The 18,323-nt window shown below is 54.7% G+C and overlaps 1 protein-coding gene across 1 annotated transcript; it reads left to right on the forward strand.

Annotated features, from left to right (window-relative positions):
- Window positions 1–487: 487 nt before the first annotated feature.
- On the forward strand, window positions 488–14,685 carry LOC115080399. The gene is made up of 13 exons (XM_029584541.1): window positions 488–618; window positions 983–1,153; window positions 3,867–3,968; window positions 4,593–4,643; window positions 4,814–4,984; window positions 5,113–5,189; window positions 5,414–5,521; window positions 5,942–6,065; window positions 6,419–6,497; window positions 6,742–6,871; window positions 7,083–7,255; window positions 8,328–9,195; window positions 13,383–14,685. The coding sequence occupies exons 1-13, from the start codon at window positions 601–603 to the stop codon at window positions 14,344–14,346; spliced, it is 3,036 nt and encodes a 1,011-aa protein (XP_029440401.1). The 5' UTR covers window positions 488–600; the 3' UTR covers window positions 14,347–14,685.
- The last annotated feature ends 3,638 nt before the right edge of the window (window positions 14,686–18,323 follow it).

Genomic DNA, 18,323 nt, shown 5'->3' on the forward strand with positions numbered 1-18,323 from the left:
AGTCTGCTCTGGTATTTCCAGCCCCTGCGCTCTCTGCGTTTCTCAGGAGTCTCCTCTGGTATTTCCAGCCCCTGCGCTCTCTGCGTTTCTCAGGAGTCTCCTCTGGTATTTCCAGCCCCTGCGCTCTCTGCGTTTCTCAGGAGTCTCCTCTGGTATTTCCAGCCCCTGCGCTCTCTGCGTTTCTCAGGAGTCTCCCTCTGGTATTTTCAGCCCCTGCGCTCTCTACATTTCTCAGGAGTCTCCTCTGGTATTTCCAGCCCCTGCGCTCTCTACGTTTCTCAGGAGTCTCCTCTGGTATTTGCAGCCCCTGCACTCTCTGCATTTCTCAGGAGTCTCTTCCTGTAAGTGTGATAGGGGAGTGGGGGGTGTCTAGTTTATGGGTGAGAGTGTGCTCGGACAGTGCACACTTTACGCGTGTGGTTGGGTAATGTGTGCACTTGCCGTGCTGCTTATAGGCGCGCGCGCGCATAATGAGAGGAACGGGAAGTGCAGGGACCGGAAGCGGAACCTTGGTGCCCTGCTGGTGCTTTTCTTCTCGGACTCATTTCCGGGTTGCGCGGGCCGGAAACGGCTGGGGGTGCACGCGGTGGTGAAGGCAGCATGGGGCGCCAGAGCAAGGTGAGGAATGCCCGCGGCCCCGTGGGGGGTGGCGCGGAGGGGAGGGCTGTGCGTTTCTTCCCCGGGGGGAGAGAGGGCTGTGCGTTTCTCCCCCCCACGGGAAAGCTGCCGTGCCGGAGAGGGATTAGACCTTGCGTCCCGGGGCTTCGTTTTATTTCTACCCGTTGTGTCCTCCTCTCCCTTCTGCCCCCTCGGTGAATAGGGAAAGTATTTGTTGAGCCATGTTAAGAAGTTTTCTTTTCTCTCCCACCGCTAACGCCACGAGCACTTTTTACATTTGTTTGTGACTCGGTTGTATGTGTGTGTGGGGGGGGGGGGTTGTGTTGTTTTTTTTTGTATTTTATTTTTAATTTCCTGCCTCCAGACCAAGAGCCAGAAGAAGGCGCGCGCCAGCGCCATTCACACGGCGCAGGAGGAGTTTGGCTCCGTCCCGCACTCCTTCGTCTTCCACCGGGGCCAGGTCGGCAAAACCGTGCAGCAGCTGGTGCTGAACATGAGGCGGGTGATGGAGCCCTACACGGCCACCACGCTGAAGGTGAGCGCCCCTGGGGGGGGGGGCCACAAACTGGCGCACGGTTGCACTCCCCCCCCCCCCCCCCAGGTTCTGATGGTGGCAGGATTGGGATTAGAATCAGGGGGTCTGCAGGCACTTCTGCGTGTGCGCAGAATGTGGGATCCCTCGGTCTCATCAGCTCCGAGCTCTCAGCACTGGACAGGGCGAGATGGGAAGCCAGGGTCCCATTTCTTTGCTCCCATTAAGAGGCCGATACAGTACAGTGCGCTCACTGTTATCCTGCTATTGGACGCGCGTTTTCCCTTACCCCTTATTCAGTAAGGGGAGGAAAACTCGCGTCCAACCCGCGGCACCTAATAGCGCCCTCAACGTGCAAATGCGTGTTGCTGGCCCTATTAGGTATTCCAGCGCGGGATACAGAAAGTAAAATGTGCAGCCAAGCCGCACATTTTACTTTCAGAAATTAGCGCCGACCCAAAGGTAGGCGCTAATTTCTTCCGGCACCGGGAAAGTGCACAGAAAAGCAGTAAAAACTGCTTTCTGTGCACCCTCCGACTTAATATCATGGTGATATTAAGTCTGAGGTCCCGAAGGGTAAAAAAAAAAAAAATTTGAATTCGGCCCGCGGCTGTTGGGCCGTAAACTGGACGTTCAGTTTTGCCGGCGTCCAGTTTCCGAGTCCGTAGCTGTCAGTGAGGCTCAAGAACCGATGCCTGCAAAATTGAGCGTCGGCTGTCAAACCCGCTGACAGCAGCCACTCCTGTCAAAAAGGAGGCGTTAGGGACGCGCTAGTGTTCCTAGCGCCTCCTTTTCCCCGTTTCTACCGTGCCGCCTAATTTGCATGGTGAATCGCGCGCACTGGCGAGGGGCCGGTGCGTGCGCCGGGACGGGCGTTGGTCCGCTCTCCCACGGACTTTACTGTATCAGCTTGTAAAAGAGGCAGCAGGAAACAGAAGGGGGTGGGGGGAGAAGGTGTCTCTGGATGCAAATGATGAAAGCTTTAGCAATGCTGAGATCTTCCTGTGATTTTCTTCCAAAGTAAACGCTCTGATGCATCCATGAACCCGGGCAGTGCCAGGAACCTCTGTTGGTTTGATGACAGGATGCTGGGTCAGTAGGGCTCGTATTCCAGCCTCATTGCGTATGAAATGCTGTGTGTGTGTGTGTGTGTGTAACACAACAACACTTGACCAATTCAGCACCCCTCCACTGTTCAATAAATAACAAACCACTCATGGGGGATTTTCTAGTGAATGTTGTTCTGTCCACAGCAGTGGGTACATGTTTGTGTCTGTATATATTGTAGTTTAGCTGTGTTTAGTGCCAGCCTCCCTTCTAAGGATTCTTAATACTGAAGCACCATTTGTAACCTATGATAAAAATCTGTGAGCCTTTGCCTTTAAGAGAAGCTCCCTCCCCCCTTCCACTTTCTCTCACCATCGGAGGAGCTTGAATCCCCCTCAATCTAACTTGAAGTTTTCCTAGGTGCCTTATAGGTTCAAAGGACTGCCCTTCCTGCTACCCCCCCCCCTGTGTTACAGGGTTCTCAGGCTCGCTGCCATTGGACCCTGTCCCCTGCCCCCAGCTTGTGGAGGCGTTTCCTTTTAGCAGCTTCGTTCAGTTCTGCTCCATGCTTGCTTCTGAGCCTGCAGCGCTCCGTAATATCCCCTAAATCAGCCTCCTATTCCTCATGCTTTCTACCTCTACCACAAACCAACTCCTGCAACACGAGAGACCTCCTTCTCCCGCCTCGTCTCCGGTTACCAAAGATCCTTGCCTAGGGGCTCACGTTTGAAATGCAACAATTGTAAGTAGAATTTGCCTGTACAATAAATAATTTCAAACTTACAGAATCTTTGTCTTGAGGACTGATTGGAGAGAAAGTTTAGCTGCCTGGATGGCAAAACACAGATTTTTTTTTTTTTTTTTTACCTGATCCAGAACAAATGTGTTTATGTGCGGTAGCACTTAACCTTTCAGTGGTTCTCTTCAAATTTATTTATATTTTTTTTTCTTTTTTTTTTTTTTTCTTTTAAAAAGCTTCAGTATCTTATGCTGTACCGGCTTCCTTATTCAGTGATTCCCACCCACTTAATTTGTTTGATTTGTGTAGCCAATTATTCAGCTCCATTTTGGCTGAGGACCTCGATCCTTGCTGTTTCTTTATTTCTGTTACGTGGACCGAAAAAAATAAATATAAATTTAAATTTGAAGATTTAAATTAAATACAGTACGCACTAACAAAAAAAAATAACCTTACATTGGTTCTCATAAGGTTGAATGCTACCGCACATAAACACGTTCACTAGAAAATCCAACCCCCCCCCCCATGAGTGGTGTGTGTGTATAAAAGGCAATGCTGTTAACAGGTACCTTCCCCAAAGAGTTTAACGAGTCCAGAACCATTCCAGGGAGGTTCGGGATTAGGACTTTTTTTTTATTATTTAGATTTTTATATTCCGCTTTTTTCAGCACTTCAAAGTGGATTACATTCAGGTACTGTAGGTGTTTTACCATGTGGTGGCAGGAATGGGATTAGGATCTTTGCCCTGTGAAATTTTGCAGCCGTGTGTGCTCTCTCTGGAGTAGGTCATACCATGTGGTGGCAGGAGTGGGATTAGGATCCTTACTCTGAGGGAGAGGTGTGTGTCTCAAATATGAGGCTGGTCTCGCACGCGCTTTCTCTTGGTTTGCTGATGTTGCTCCTGCGTCTTCCCGCACCGGGTGCATGCAGGTACAGAAGAAGAACAGGCTGAAGGACTTCGTCTCTGTGGTGGGTCCGCTGGGCGTGACTCATTTCCTTGTCTTCAGCAAAACGTCGGAGAACATAAACTTTGTAAGTATCTTGTTTATTTATCACTGATCCAAAAAGTGCTATGCGAGGTACAAGACTTCCAAAATGAACTAAAATATACAATACGACCAAATAACAAGCAATAGACAATAAATCACAATCTAATACATCAACAAAGCAATAATAAAATAACAAAAAAAACCCATAAATAAAATCAAGAACAAATGTAAACTACTTATCACGCCGTGTGCGATAGGAGGAGCCCTTTATACCTTGCAGGGGAGGGGAGGGGGGGCAGGTAGGGGGTGGCCTCTGGCAGGCAGGTGATGAAAGCTCTGGCGATTGCTGAGGTCTTCCTCTGATTTCTTGCAAAGTAAACGCGCTGATGCATCCAGAGGCTGGGGAAGGTGTTTGGTGGGTTTGCTGGGGGGGGTTACTATTTCTCTTCCCGCCCCCCCCCCCTGCTCGTGCAGTTTCTCATCCGATAGGAAAGCGTAAAAGCAAAAGAGACCTTCACAATGATTTCCTTCCTCCATGGCTTTTTTTTTTTTTTTTAAGTTTGCCGTTTTATTTATTTATTTTTGTGTGGGGGGGGGGGGGGGGGGGCTGATGGAGCGGTTGATGATGATAACCCCGGAAATATCTGTGCTTGTCTGCCCCGTACAGAGGCTCGCCCGCGTCCCGCAGGGCCCCACGCTGACGTTCAGAGTGACGGAGGTGAGTGCCGTATTTTGAGTCGAGGTTCGCGGAGGCTTTTGGGGTGGACGGGGGGTGGGGTGGGCCAGGATGCGTCCAGCCTTGCCAGCCGGGTCGCTCGGGCCTCCTCCGGTGCTCCCCGGTGGAAGGAGGCGGTTTCATGACGTTTCTGCTTCCCGTCCCTCTGGCAGTACTCGCTCATCAAGGACGTGGTCTCCTCGCTGAAGCACCACCGCATGCACGAGCAGCAGTTCACCCACCCGCCCCTCCTGGTCCTCAACAACTTCGGCCTGCCCGGCATGCACGTCAAGGTCATGACCTCCATGTTGCAGAACCTCTTCCCCTCCATCAACGTGCACAAGGTGAGCCCACGGTGTGCGACCGGGGGGGGGGGGGGGGGGGGGGGGGCCTTCCGGGGAGTCTCCTCGGGAACCCTGGCTGCCGCGGGCTCAGACCTCTCGCTTCTCTCTCTCCCCCCCCCCTTCCTCAGGTGAATCTGAACGCCATCAAGAGGTGCATCCTGATTCACTACGAGCCCGGCACGCAGCTCATCAGCTTCCGGCACTAGTGAGTTACCAAGAATTGCCCCCTCCCCCCGGGGCACGGCTGTTTGGTCTTCCCCCTGCATTTTCCACCCCAGGCGCGGCTCCGTGCTTGTTTACAACGCCCAGCGAGCCGCGCACACACACACATGCATGCATGAATGAATCTGACTTTTTCTTTGGAGGGGGGGTTCAGGGTGGGCACGAGGGTCTCTCTGAAATCCCTCTCCCCTCTCTCGCCCTCCGCAGCAGCCTGAAGGTGGTCCCCGTGGGCATGAGCAGAGGCGTGAAGAAGCTGCTGCAGGAGAGGTTTCCGAACATGAGCCGCTGGGAGGACATCAGCGACCTGCTGGCCCCGTAAGCCCAGTCTCCCTCTCGCCCCTCTCCTTGGACCCTCCCGGAGGGGTGGGGGTGGGGGGGAGGTGCTCGGTTCGGTGGGAGCCTGGCCTGGGTGGCGAGTGTCGGGCGGGCGGAGCGTGCACAGTTATTTAATTCGCGGGAGTGTCCCTGCCCTAGGCTGTCCCCGAATATCCGTTTGCATGGCGTTGGGGGGGGGGGGAGTGCGGTATTATGTAAAACGAGGAAGAGGCGCGGCTCTTCCCCCCCCCCCCCCCGCGGAGCGTTACTGGAATCTGTGTCCCGTGCGCGGTGGGATTTTTTTTTGTTTTTACCCGGCAGCCGGCGGTCGGTCGTGTCCTTCCTCGCGCCGTCCGGTCTCTTTATTTATTTGTTTTTGGTGGTGGGGGCGGGGGTCTTGCCTTTCCCCGTTTTTTATAGAGGCGCCAACCTGTCGGAGAGCGAGGCCGAGCAGGACGGCGAGCACAATGTCATGGAGCTGCCTCAGGCCTACGCCGGCCGCGGGAACATAAAGGCCCAGCAGAGCGCGGTCCGGCTCACGGAGGTGAGTGGCGGGGATTGGGGGGGGGGGGGGGTTTTAAGGCGACGCCGAGGGCCGCCTGCTCCTGCCGTTTCACTCTTGAGTGCATCCGTGTATTCCTGCTTTATCCAGCTAGGTCAGAGCCGCCTCGTAGTGCCCAACGCCAAACCTTAGATTTATAAGAAACAAAACCCCCACAGCAGCTTAAATCCAGGCTGGTGAAAGGAGGAATTTGAAAATCTTTCTCGCTAAATCTCCATATACAAATGTTTGGGATTTTTTTTTTTTTTTTTTTTTACTCCAAAGTTCTAATCCCACCGCACCCACCAATGAACACTTTTTTTTTTTTTTTTTTTTTTTAATCTCCTCTTTCAAAGATTGGCCCCAGGATGACGCTCCAGCTCGTAAAGATAGAAGAAGGCCTGAACGACGGAAAGGTGCTGTACCACAGCTTCGGTAAGCAATGCTCCCGGAGATCAGTGCGCCGGGACCCGGCGGCCAGACTTCAGCCCAGAGCGCCTCCCCGTGGGTGTCTCGCTCTCCTGATTTGGGGAGGGGGATAGCGAAGGTCTCCCAAGCCTCGGTAATGCCTCACCAGAGGGGGAGGTCGGAGAGGAGGATAATCCCCCTCCCCGATGGCTGCTCCGGTGGGGGCGCCCTAAACAAAAAAATTTTTTTTTTATGTTTATGTGTAACAAAGTGCACAAGACGGAAGAGGAGCTGAAGACAGCGCTGGAGAGGAAGGAGGAGAAACTGAGGCTGAAGGCGGAGAGGCGGAAGAAACAGGAGCGGGATATAGCGCAGAAGAAGGCCCAGCGGGAAGAGCACAAGTAAGGGAGGAGGAGGAGAGCGGAGGGTGGCGGCGGCAGGGAGATGGGGGAGCGGGGTTGGTGAAGCTCTGGCGACGGCAGGGATCTCTCCGCTGCTGTCCGGGACACCCCCCCCCCCCGCTTGGTTCATTTTCTACCTGTGGGGGTGGAGCCCGCGTGCAGGAAGGTGGCAGACAAAGATCCTTACTCTCACACCCCCCCTTTTTTTCAGGAAGAAGAGCTTACAGGGTATGCAGACGAAGCCAGGCAGGGGGCCCGAGGGCGACGCCGAAGCAGAGGACCCAGGGCCGGCGCGTGACGAGCAGGCCGCGGCCGCCGAATCGTCGGAGGAGGATGACGACGCCGAGTACTATCGGCAGGAGGTCGGGAGGGAGCCCGATGCAGGTAACTTTATTTATTTAAACAGTTTTTTATATACCGTTGCACGGACAGATCCATCTCAGCGGTTTACAGTTGATCACAGTATTCGGAACAGGCAGGAAAGAGAAAATTACAATAATATTATAAATAGATAATCTGAAATATGTCTAAAATCTAAAACTGTTAAGTACAAAAGAGAAAAAGTAAAAGCAATAAAAATTAGAGATTAAAAGACTATCTGCTCCTGTGCTTAGCTCTCATTCGCATAGGCTCGCTGGAACAGCCGTGTTTTTTAGTTCTGTCCGAAATTGTCTCTTATTTGCTTGTAGTCGCTGTTCCAATATTTTGGGCCTGCGATTGATATGGCACGCTCTCTCACTTCTCATAAGTGGGCCGCTCTGATGTTAGGTATCGAGAGTAAACCCTTCGCATAAGTGGGCCGCTCTGATGTTAGGTATCGAGAGTAAACCCTTCGCATAAGTGGGCCGCTCTGATGTTAGGTATCGAGAGTAAACCCTTCGCATAAGTGGGCCGCTCTGATGTTAGGTATCGAGAGTAAACCCTTCGCATAAGTGGGCCGCTCTGATGTTAGGTATCGAGAGTAAACCCTTCGCATAAGTGGGCCGCTCTGATGTTAGGTATTGAGAGTAAACCCTTTATTAGTCGATCTCGGTTCTCGGTGCGGCACGTGTAATCTTTTATTGTAGTATTCAACCAGTTTCTCGTTTCTCCGTATATAAAATTTTATGAATAATATTTAATAATACTTTGAAAATTATTCTGTTTGATTGGCAACCAGTGCAAACCCTTCAGAACTGGGGTGGTGTGGGGGGGGATGGACTAAGATGCCTTGCAGAGAGTCCCGGGGGGGCATCCTGTGGGGATATCACGGATACCCCAGCTTCCCCATTGGCCAGTGCAGGCGGTGATGTCATGGGAGGCTTGGTAGACATGGCCGCCCTGGGGGGGGCAGGGGGGCGGTGAGTAGAGCACAAAGCGTTTACTGTTCAGAAGGGAGAAAAGGTCTTTGCGGCGTTTTTATTTATTTATTTTATTTCTCCCCCCCCCCCCCAACCTCCGTTTTCATTTCTCCCAGATTTGTTCCTGCGAAGCGGAAAAAGGAAGCGGGCAGGGCCCTGCAGATCCCCCCACCCCGGCGAGAAGTTCAAAGCCGGCAGAGCCCGGCAAGGGGGGGAGGAGGAGGAGAGGAGCCCCGGGCGGCCCCAGAGGAAGAAACGGAGGTTCCTGAGCTCCAGCTTTCCAGGCCTCGGTCACAGAAGGACACTGGGGGTCCCCGGGAAACGGGGGCCATGGGGCAGCACAGCCATGAAGGGAAAAGGAGGGCCCCGGGGCCCAGCCCCCCAAAATAGGGCCTTCGGCCAGAAGGGAAAAGGAGGGCCCCGAGGCCAAGCCCCCCAAAACAGGGCCTTCAGCCAGAAGGGAAAAGGAGGGCCCCGGGGCCCAGCCCCCCAAAACAGGGCCTTCGGCCAGAAGGGAAAAGGAGGGCCCCGGGGCCCAGCCCCCCAAAACAGGGCCTTCGGCCAGAAGGGAAAAGGAGGGCCCCGGGGCCCAGCCCCCCAAAACAGAGCCTTCGGCCAGAAGGGAAAAGGAGGGCCCCGGGGCCCAGCCCCCCAAAACAGGGCCTTCGGCCAGAAGGGAAAAGGAGGGCCCCGGGGCCCAGCCCCCCAAAACAGGGCCTTCGGCCAGAAGGGAAAAGGAGGGCCCCGGGGCCCAGCCCCCCAAAACAGAGCCTTCGGCCAGAAGGGAAAAGGAGGGCCCCGGGGCCCAGCCCCCCAAAACAGGGCCTTCGGCCAGAAGGGAAAAGGAGGGCCCCGGGGCCAAGCCCCCCAAAACAGGGCCTTTGACCAGAAGGGAAAAGGAGGGCCCCAGGGCCAAGCCCCCCAAAACAGGGCCTTTGGCCAGAAGAAGAAAATGGGGCCCCTGAGGCAGGCGCGTGCCCTCTGAGCCCCGGACTTTTACGGTTTCTGAAGACGGGATGGAGAGAAACCCCCCCCCCCCCCTTACTGAGAAAGGTGCGGGTCGTGTGTGCACAGCAGGAACGCTGCCCCCCCCCCCTCCAAGAAAGCAAGAGAGTGCGGGGTCAGGAAGCGACCCCACTCCCTACACCTGAAATAATAAAACGGCGCCCGGGGTCAGGGGTCGTTCACGCCCGGGGACAGGGGTGGCACGGGCAGGCTCATGGTCGCCAGTTTTAAAGTGAGCAAAGCCTGACGAGGACGCCCCCGAGCTTGGGCCCACGGGGGAAAACCGAAAGCAGAGGCGAGGAGAGGGGCTCGCTGGCCCTATTGATCTGTAACAGATTGTGCGCCGCTGTAAATAAATAAATAAATAAAGGTTAAAGGGCGCTGCGGGGCCTGAGTGAGTCTTTTGAAGCGCTGGAGAGGTAAATTTTGGGCACTTCTGAGGCCTGTGAGCCTGTCCTGTTGCTGGTGGGGGAGGGAAAAGCTCGGGGAGTCTGAGTCCTCTTAAAATTCAGAAAGCCAAAAGCTTTCTAAACCTGCTTGGTAAATGTTTTTCCCTGTACGTACCAGGATCAGTCCAGACCGTGGGTTATGTCCCTTATCCAGCAGGTGGAGTCAGAGCAACAACTCAGAGGGTGCTCCCTGATAACTGCTGCGCTCTCTGTTCCAGCTCTGTCACCGACTCTCTGTGTGTGACCTCAGGGGGAGTCACTTTATCCCCCTGTGCCTCAGCTCTAATCCCCGGCTCTGTCACTGACTCTCTCTGTGTGACCTCAGGGGGGGGTCACTTTATCCCCCTGTGCCTCAGCTCTAATCCCCGGCTCTGTCACTGACTCTCTCTGTGTGACCTCAGGGGGGGTCACTTTATCCCCCTGTGCCTCAGCTCTAATCCCCGGCTCTGTCACTGACTCTCTGTGTGTGACCTCAGGGTGAGTCACTTTATCCCCCTGTGCCTCAGCTCTAATCCCCGACTCTGTCACTGACTCTCTGTGTGTGACCTCAGGGGAGTCACTTTATCCCCCTGTGCCTCAGCTCTAGTCCCGGGCTCTGTCACTGACTCTCTGTGTGTGACCTCAGGGTGAGTCACATTATCCCCCTGTGCCTCAGCTCTAATCCCCGGCTCTGTCACTGACTCTCTCTGTGTGACCTCAGGGGGGGGTCACTTTATCCCCCTGTGCCTCAGCTCTAATCCCCGGCTCTGTCACTGACTCTCTCTGTGTGACCTCAGGGGGGGTCACTTTATCCCCCTGTGCCTCAGCTCTAATCCCCGGCTCTGTCACTGACTCTCTCTGTGACCTCAGGGGGGGTCACTTTATCCCCCTGTGCCTCAGCTCTAATCCCCGGTTCTGTCACTGACTCTCTGTGTGTGACCTCAGGGGGGGTCACTTTATCCCCCTGTGCCTCAGCTCTAATCCCCGGCTCTGTCACTGACTCTCTGTATATGACCTCAGGGGGAGTCACTTTATCCCCCTGTGCCTCAGCTCTAATCCCCGGCTCTGTCACTGACTCTCTGTATGTGACCTCAGGGTGAGTCACTTTATCCCCCTGTGCCTCAGTTCTAATCCCCGGCTCTGTCAGTGACTCTCTGTGTGTGACCTCAGGGATGGGGTGACTTTAACTCCCAGTGCTTCAGTTCTAATCCCCGGCTTTGTCATGGATATCCCAGAGCTTCCCAAGTCTGTCTTGGGGACCCCCCTTAGCCAGTTGGGTTTTCAGGATATCCACATTGAATATGCGTGAGATAAATTCTCGTGCTGACTCCCGGGGATATGTGAATTTTCTCAGGCATATTCATTGTGGATATCTGGAAAACACCAGGGGCTGCGTGGAGGTCCCCCAGCACAGGTTTGGGATGCCGGGCTGCTGATGGGGGAGGGGGATTTAACAGCCACAGGAATCCAGGAAGTGGGCAGGAGCCTGTGCCCTAGCGGAACCGGCCTCTCGCTTCCTGTTTCACAACCTTTTATCAAATTTAGGAAATGGGTGGGGAAGAGACTGCAGGCTGCTGCCACCCGCATGGCCCTGACTGGCACAGCTACGGCCCTCCTACCCCCCCCCCCCCTCCACGCGCGTGCACACACGCCAACCCGCGTGATTCCCGTCCACTCCCACACCCAAAGTGTCTTTCGCAATTTCATAATATTACTGTCCAAACGGGCGTCCGCATCTGCCCAAGATGTTTGGCTATGTTTTAGTTAATTTCTCATTTGCTAGGGTGGAGCAGGATGGACTCAGGACCCCAGGGCGTTATGTGCTCCCTTGCCAGCAGATGGAGACAGAGTGAGGGATTTTGTTTTGTTTTTTTCCCCTCATGTTAATCTCATGAGCCACAGTGCCAGCCCCCCCTGACAAGAAGTTTCCTGTAGATTAAATTTGCCTCACAAGGCAGTGAAAAGCAAGCATGGGGATCTCATGCACACCCACTCTCTCTCTCCCTCCCCCTCCCCCTCGCTGTGGCTGGGACTGGAACTCATGTGGGTCTGTGCTGTCGGCGGTAGGTAACCTATTGCACGGTGTGAGGCTGGTGGCAGTGGTGGGATCAGAACCTGGTTCTGTGAGTGCCCCCAGCTCTGCTCTCGGCATGGGGTGGCAGTGGTGGAGCTGGAAACCCAGCTTGAGGGTCTGTGGTGTTCCCAGATATGCGAGGTCGGCGTCGGGCAATTTTTTTTCTTCTCTTCACAGGGTGAAACTGGTGGCAGTAGTGGGATTAGAAGCCGGGGCTGAAGGTTTCTCAACTTTTTAAGCCACAATGATGTGATAATTTTTTTTTTTTTATTATAGCAGCCGAGGTAAACAAAACGTTGAAAGGAACACTTTTTTTTTTTCTCACAGTTTTTTTTTTTGGGTTTTTTTAAGCTGTTGACGGAATTAAAATAGCCTGATGGAGGGAGGAGAGCCAAAAGAGGGAGGGGCAGGAGAGGAAGAAGGGGGCAAGAGGAGGTTTGGCTGAGAAGGCGCAGTGAGCTGAAGCGAGACCCGCAGGAGCAGCAGACCCAGCTCAGGCGAGGGATTACAGCAGTGGCCCCCTCCCCCCCCCTGGGTGGGGGAGGGGTGGAATGACTTTATGTACAGAAGGAGATCCCCGGTGAGAGAGCGGCGGGACCCCAGCGAGAGAGGAACAGGTGAGAGGGGGGTACCGCGCAGGCAGGAGCCGGCAGCACGTTAAAGCTTTCTGTGCGGGGGGGGGGGAGGGGACGCCCCCCCCCCCCCAGGGCAGGCAGCCGGGCTTAGCACAGAGTGGATCTCTCTGATTAATACAGAGATGTCCTTTTTTGTGAAGGAGCCCGGTGGTAGGGATTCCACCTGAGCCTGGCCCGGGCTGAAATGATTTCACCTTCCCGCCAGGCGGGGGAGGGGCCGCTCTGAATCTCACATTTCCAGTTCCACTTGCAGCTGAGACTGGGGAATGTGGGGAGGGAGGGCTGGGTCCTGCTCGGGCTGGTTTCTGGAGTAGTAACGACTTGTGCACCCTTCTCACAGCCCCTCGGGTGGGTACTACCTCCGGGGGGGGGGGGGGGGGGTAGTTTCTGAGATTTAACCCGTAAGGGAATTCTACAAATGTTGCCCCCCCCACCCACCCCCGGGACATGCTTAGAAGTCCGCAGAGCTGCGGGAAGAGGGTCCCTGCCGTCTTTTCTGGGGGGGGGGGGGGGGGGGGGGTGTCGTATCTCGCGGCCCCGCCAACCCGTGAAAGCCCTTCTGGCAGCGGAGGAGCAGAGAAAATCCCTCTTTGGGAGGATAAGAATTGGGTTCGTGTGCCCGGGAGAGCGGGAAGGACCTGCAGGGTGCAGCGTGCGCCGGCGGTCCCGGTCCCCTGGGGAGGGGGGGGGGGCTAGTCCCTCAGCTTCGCCTCCTGCCACCGGGAAATGCCCCATCCTGCCTCGCCGGGGCTGGTAATGAGTCGGCGTCGGGGGGGGGCTCTCGTCCGCTTCTGGCTGAATAACCAGAAGTGGCCTCCCCTGCAGGAACCCAGACGCGACATCAGCTGTGATTAATTCTGCTGATGAGGGCCCGTGGCTCCAGACAGGGTACGAGCCCTCGCCATCCCGTACCTCCCCCCCCCCCCCAAATTACAATCTGCAAAGTGCGTTGGGTAGGGGAAGGGAGAGGCGTCGCGTAGTGGAAGAGCGATCAACGGACGCGTCTCTTGCTTCTGGTTCCCTTTCTAGGTTCGCCCACCCCGCCCCGAGAGCCCGCGGGAAAGCGGGAACCATGGAGCAGTGCAACGCGTCCTTCGCCGCCTTCCAGGTGTCCTTCCTCCCCGCCGTCTTCGGCCTGGAGTTCCTCCTGGCCCTCGGCGGCAACGCCCTGGCCCTCTACCTCTTCCTCGCCCGGGAGAAGACCTGGCACGCGGGCATCGTGTACTCCGTGAACCTGGCGGTCAGCGACCTGCTCTACGCCCTCTCCCTGCCCCTGCTGGTGGCCTACTACTTCCGGGGCAAGGACTGGACCTTCGGGGAGGGGGCCTGCAAGCTGGAGCGCTTCCTCTTCAACTGCAACCTGTACGGCAGCGTCGGCTTCATCACCTGCATCAGCCTGAACCGCTACGTGGCCATCGTCCACCCCCTGTACGCCCGCGGCCGGCTGGGGCCCGGGCAGGCCAAGGCCGTCAGCCTGGCCGTCTGGGCGCTGGTGGCGGCCGCCTGCGGCCCGGTGCTGGGCTTCTCCTCCCTGGAGCGGCGGGGGAACGCCACCGAGTGCCTCGGCACCGCCCCGGACCAGCGCCTGCCGGCCTACCTGCCCTACAGCCTCTTCCTGGCCTGCTCGGGCTGCGGCCTGCCCTTCCTCCTCAGCCTGGCCTCCTACGCCGCCGTGGCCCGCACGGTCTGGAGGAACGAGAACGTGGGCGGGCCGGAGAAGAGGAAGGTCCTGGCCGTGGCCTGCGTGGTGCTGGCCCTGTACGCGGTCTCCTTCCTGCCCTACCACGCCCTGAGGAACCTCAACCTGTACCGCAGGATGCGCCGGCTGGACCAGCAGCGCTGCGGCACCCGCGTCCACTCGGCCTTCCAGGTCACCAAGGGCCTGGTGACCCTGAACATGTGCGTCCACCCCTTGCTGTACACGGCCGTGGCTGAGAGCATGAGGTCCGTCTGCAGCTGTGCGGGGAGGAAGAAGCCCGGGGGGGGCCGGTGATGGGATACTGTAGGTTTGGGGGGGGGGCTGACAGACCCGGGATACTGTGAAGTGGACAGGGATGTGACCTCGCTGCTACCGCAACCGGACGACGGCCTGTGAAACTCGATAGATAAATAAAATACTTGGTAAGAAGGAAGATAAATGATCGCTCTGCAGGTACCCGGGGAGGGCTGCAGGGTTCTGCTTTTGTGCAAGTGGCTGGAGCCCTGTATGGGCAGAAACCAGACCATTGTACAGCTTCTGTAATGACATTCAGGCCCACGCGACAGAGCTGCTTACTTTCTACACTGTACACCTTTTATTCTCTTAATAAAACATTTTGCCTCTTAAAATTCAGCAGTGCTTACCTATGCAGTCTGCATTTCTCAGGACTCTCCTCCAATGTTTAAAGCCCCTGTGCTCTCTGAATTTTCCCGGAGTCTCCTCTGGTATTTCCAGCCCCTGCGCTCTCTGCATTTCTCAGGAGTCTCCTCTGGTATTTCTCGTCCCCGCGCTCTCTGCCTTTTGCAGGAGTCTCCTCTGCCATAAGAACCTGCCATACTGGGTCAGACCAAGGGTCCATCAAGCCCAGCATCCTGTTTTCAACAGTGGCCAATCCAGGCCACGAGAACCTGGCAAGAACCCAAACATTAAATAGATCCCCAGCTACTAATTTCCTGTATTCATTGCCTAATGTACCAGATAAAATATAAATATGTACTAGAAAATTTCACTTTGATAGCTATCAATGCATGTCTATGACTATTACCCCTGTAACCAGTCATTATTTGTTTGTTGAATTATAACTAAGAATGTCACTTTGCAAACCGATGTGATCTACACACGGAACAGCGGTATACAAAATAAATAAATAATGCCAGTGATAGCGGTGGCTTTTTCCTAACTCAACTTGTTTGATAGCAGTTTATGGACTTCTCCAGGATCGTTTCCAAACCTTTTTTAAACCCACCTACACTGACTGCCCTATCCACATCCTCTGGCAATGAATTCCAGAGCTTAATTGTACGTATGTGGATTGAAAAATAATTTTCTCCGATTAGTTTTAAATGTACCACATGCTAACTTCATGGAGTGCCCCCTAGTCCTTCTATTATATGAAAGAGTAAATAACCGATTCACATCTACCCGTTCTAAACCTCTCATGATTTTAAACACCTCTATCATATCCCCCCTCAGCCGTCTCTTCTCCAAGCTGAAAAGTCCTAACATCTTTAGTCTTTCCTCATAGGGGAGTTGTTCCATTCCCCTTTATCATTTTGGTAGCCCTTCTCTGTACCTTCTCCATCACAATTATATCTTTTTTGAGATGCGGTGACCAGAATTGTACACAGTATTCAAGGTGCGGTCTCACCATGGCGCGATACCGAGGCATTATGACATTTTCTGTTTTATTCACCATTCCCTTCCTAATAATTCCCAACATTATGTTTGCTTTTTTGACTGCCGCAGCACACTGAGCCGACGATTTCAATGTGTTATCCACTATGACGCCTAGATCTCTTTCTTGGGTTATAGCACCTAATATGGAACCCAACATCGTGTAATTATAGCAAGGGTTATTTTTCCCTATATGCATCACCTTGCACTTATCCACATTAAATTTCATCTGCCATTTGGATGCCAAATCTTCAAGTCTTGCAAGGTCCTCCTGTAATGTATCACAATCTGCTTGTGATTTAACTACTCTGAACAATTTTGTATCTGCAAATCTGATAACCTCACTCGTCGTATTCCTTTCCAGATCATTTATAAATATATTGAAAAGCACCGGTCCAGGTACAGATCCCTGAGGCACTCCACTGTTTACCCTTTTCCACGTGACTTGTTGCTGTATTTACCCCTTTCCAGCACCCTTTCTGTGAAGAAGTGTTTTCTCCTGGGACTCCTGCATCCTATCCCTGATCTGCTTACAAGCGCTTCCTTTCCTCTGATCAATATTTTTGCTGTTTGTCCTAGTGCTGGACCTTTGGGGTATTTGATTATCTCTACCCTATCCCTCCTCCCATTTCCCCTCTCCTTTCCTGCTGGGTGCACACAGTTAGGCCCTAAAACCTTCATCCACCAGAGCTTCTGGTGCAGCTCCCGTCCCCTCCACCACCTTTGCCTGGGCGGTGGGGGAAGGGCTGCGTCCTCCATCTCAATGAACGATGAAACGTGGAAAGTACCGAGGGGGGTAATGGGAAGGGGTTGGTCACTCCCCGCGCTAACCCGCCGTGCGCTCGTTGGCCGCCCGCCACCCTCGTTGACGGCTGAAATTATCGGAAGGAAGGCGGGAGCGGCGTGCAAAAAAAAAAATAAAAAATTAGACAGGATGTCGCGCTCCCTGTGCTTCTGCTGCCTCGTTTAAAATAGGCCAGGAAATGGAAACGGCAGCCATGCTTTTTAAGTACAGAAGAATAGACCACAGAGGTTAATAAGACAAGAGAGGTCAGGCGCGGAGCTCGGGGTGATAAAAAAAAAAAAAAACAGGGGTGGAGGCTTCTGGCACATTTTCACGTTCAAGGTTGCAGCAAATAAACACTTAAGGGAGGTAGGAAGCCAAGATTAGGGAAACGGCAGCTGTTTATATAAAGACACATCCAGCCTTTTCCACCAGGCGGTGTGTATGTATAATTATATATATATATATATAAAAAGTAATAACGTAATGTGAGGTAAGCGGGAGGCCCCCCGGGTTAATCTGGAAAGAGGGAACGGAGCATTTATTTGCACTGCTGTGAGATGCAGGTCCCCCGTCACAGACGGAGGAGAGGGAGATGAGATTTAATGGAGGACGCTCGCGGGATTGCTGTGAGAGGGGAGGTGCAGCTGCTGCTGCTTAGGGGATTTTAATCTTCCAGATGTTGGCCGGGACACGCCAGATGCAGGGAGATCCTGGAATCTCTGCAAGGAGACCTGTTCTGTGCACGGGTGACGGGGGCCAGAGGGGGGGGGGGGGGGGGGGAGATACTGGGCCTGGCGCTCACCGACAGGGAGGGGGGGGCAGAGCCTCTGGCGACCACCGGATGCTGCGGCTCAGAATTAGGAGGCGAGAGATGAAGGCGAGGGTCCCGGACTTCAGGAAAAGTAACTTTCTCAAAATGGAGGGGGGGGGGGGGGAGGGCGCACCTCCAGGAGTCGTCAGCTGGAGGGGAAAATCTAGGGGAGGCGGAAGGGCAGTGGGAGATGTGGTAAGTGTGGCAACTGATCTTTCTGTCAGGAACATCCTGTGACGATGCCGCGAGACGGAGTCAAACTCATTCCTGAAGTAAAGGAGTGCGGTGAAAGCGCCAGTAACAGGGGGGCTCGGAGGACTCACGTGGGGAAGGCCAGGGCCTTCCCCACGTGAGTCCTCCGAGTTTACAAGGGGCTTTTGTGGCTGCAGAGGGCCAGAATTTTCAAACTGAACTCGCGTGCTTTTAAATCCACCCAAAAAAAAACATAACAAAAAATGTGCAGGTGCGGCCTGAAACACCCCCCCTCCCCATGCCGTCACTTTCTGCGTGCAGAGGCCCCCGCATACTTTCTAATTCTGTGTGTAAAAATCTCCATCACCTGCCCCCCTGGGAGCACCGAGTTAGGATGCAGCCAGGCGCCCACTTCCTCTCTGTCAGGCAGAGCAGCTTTGCACTCAGGGATACAGGCAGGCACCACAGGATGTGGTTTGGGGGGGGGGGGGGGGGGGTCTGTCTCATTCGCTCTTCCCCACCCCTGGCCACCTCCGCATGCAACACTTCCCCCCCACCTCAAGCAGTAAGTTTGAGGATTTAAAAAAAAAAAAGTGTTTCCCGTCCAGCAGTCGCCCCCATGCCAGGGGGGTCACTGGGTCAGTCAGTCACTGCAGGTACCGGTGCCTGCCCCGGGTTACAAACCAGCTTTAGACAGCACCATGGGCTGCCACACGAAACCCTACACACTTTACAACCCAAAACCTCCGCCACGCTGCAGCCACCTCTGGAGGGTGAACAGCCGGAGCCGCCTGCAAGGTCAGCACG

Source organism: Rhinatrema bivittatum, chromosome 19 (genome assembly GCF_901001135.1).
Source record: "Rhinatrema bivittatum chromosome 19, aRhiBiv1.1, whole genome shotgun sequence".
Classification (NCBI taxonomy): Eukaryota; Metazoa; Chordata; class Amphibia; order Gymnophiona; family Rhinatrematidae; genus Rhinatrema; species Rhinatrema bivittatum.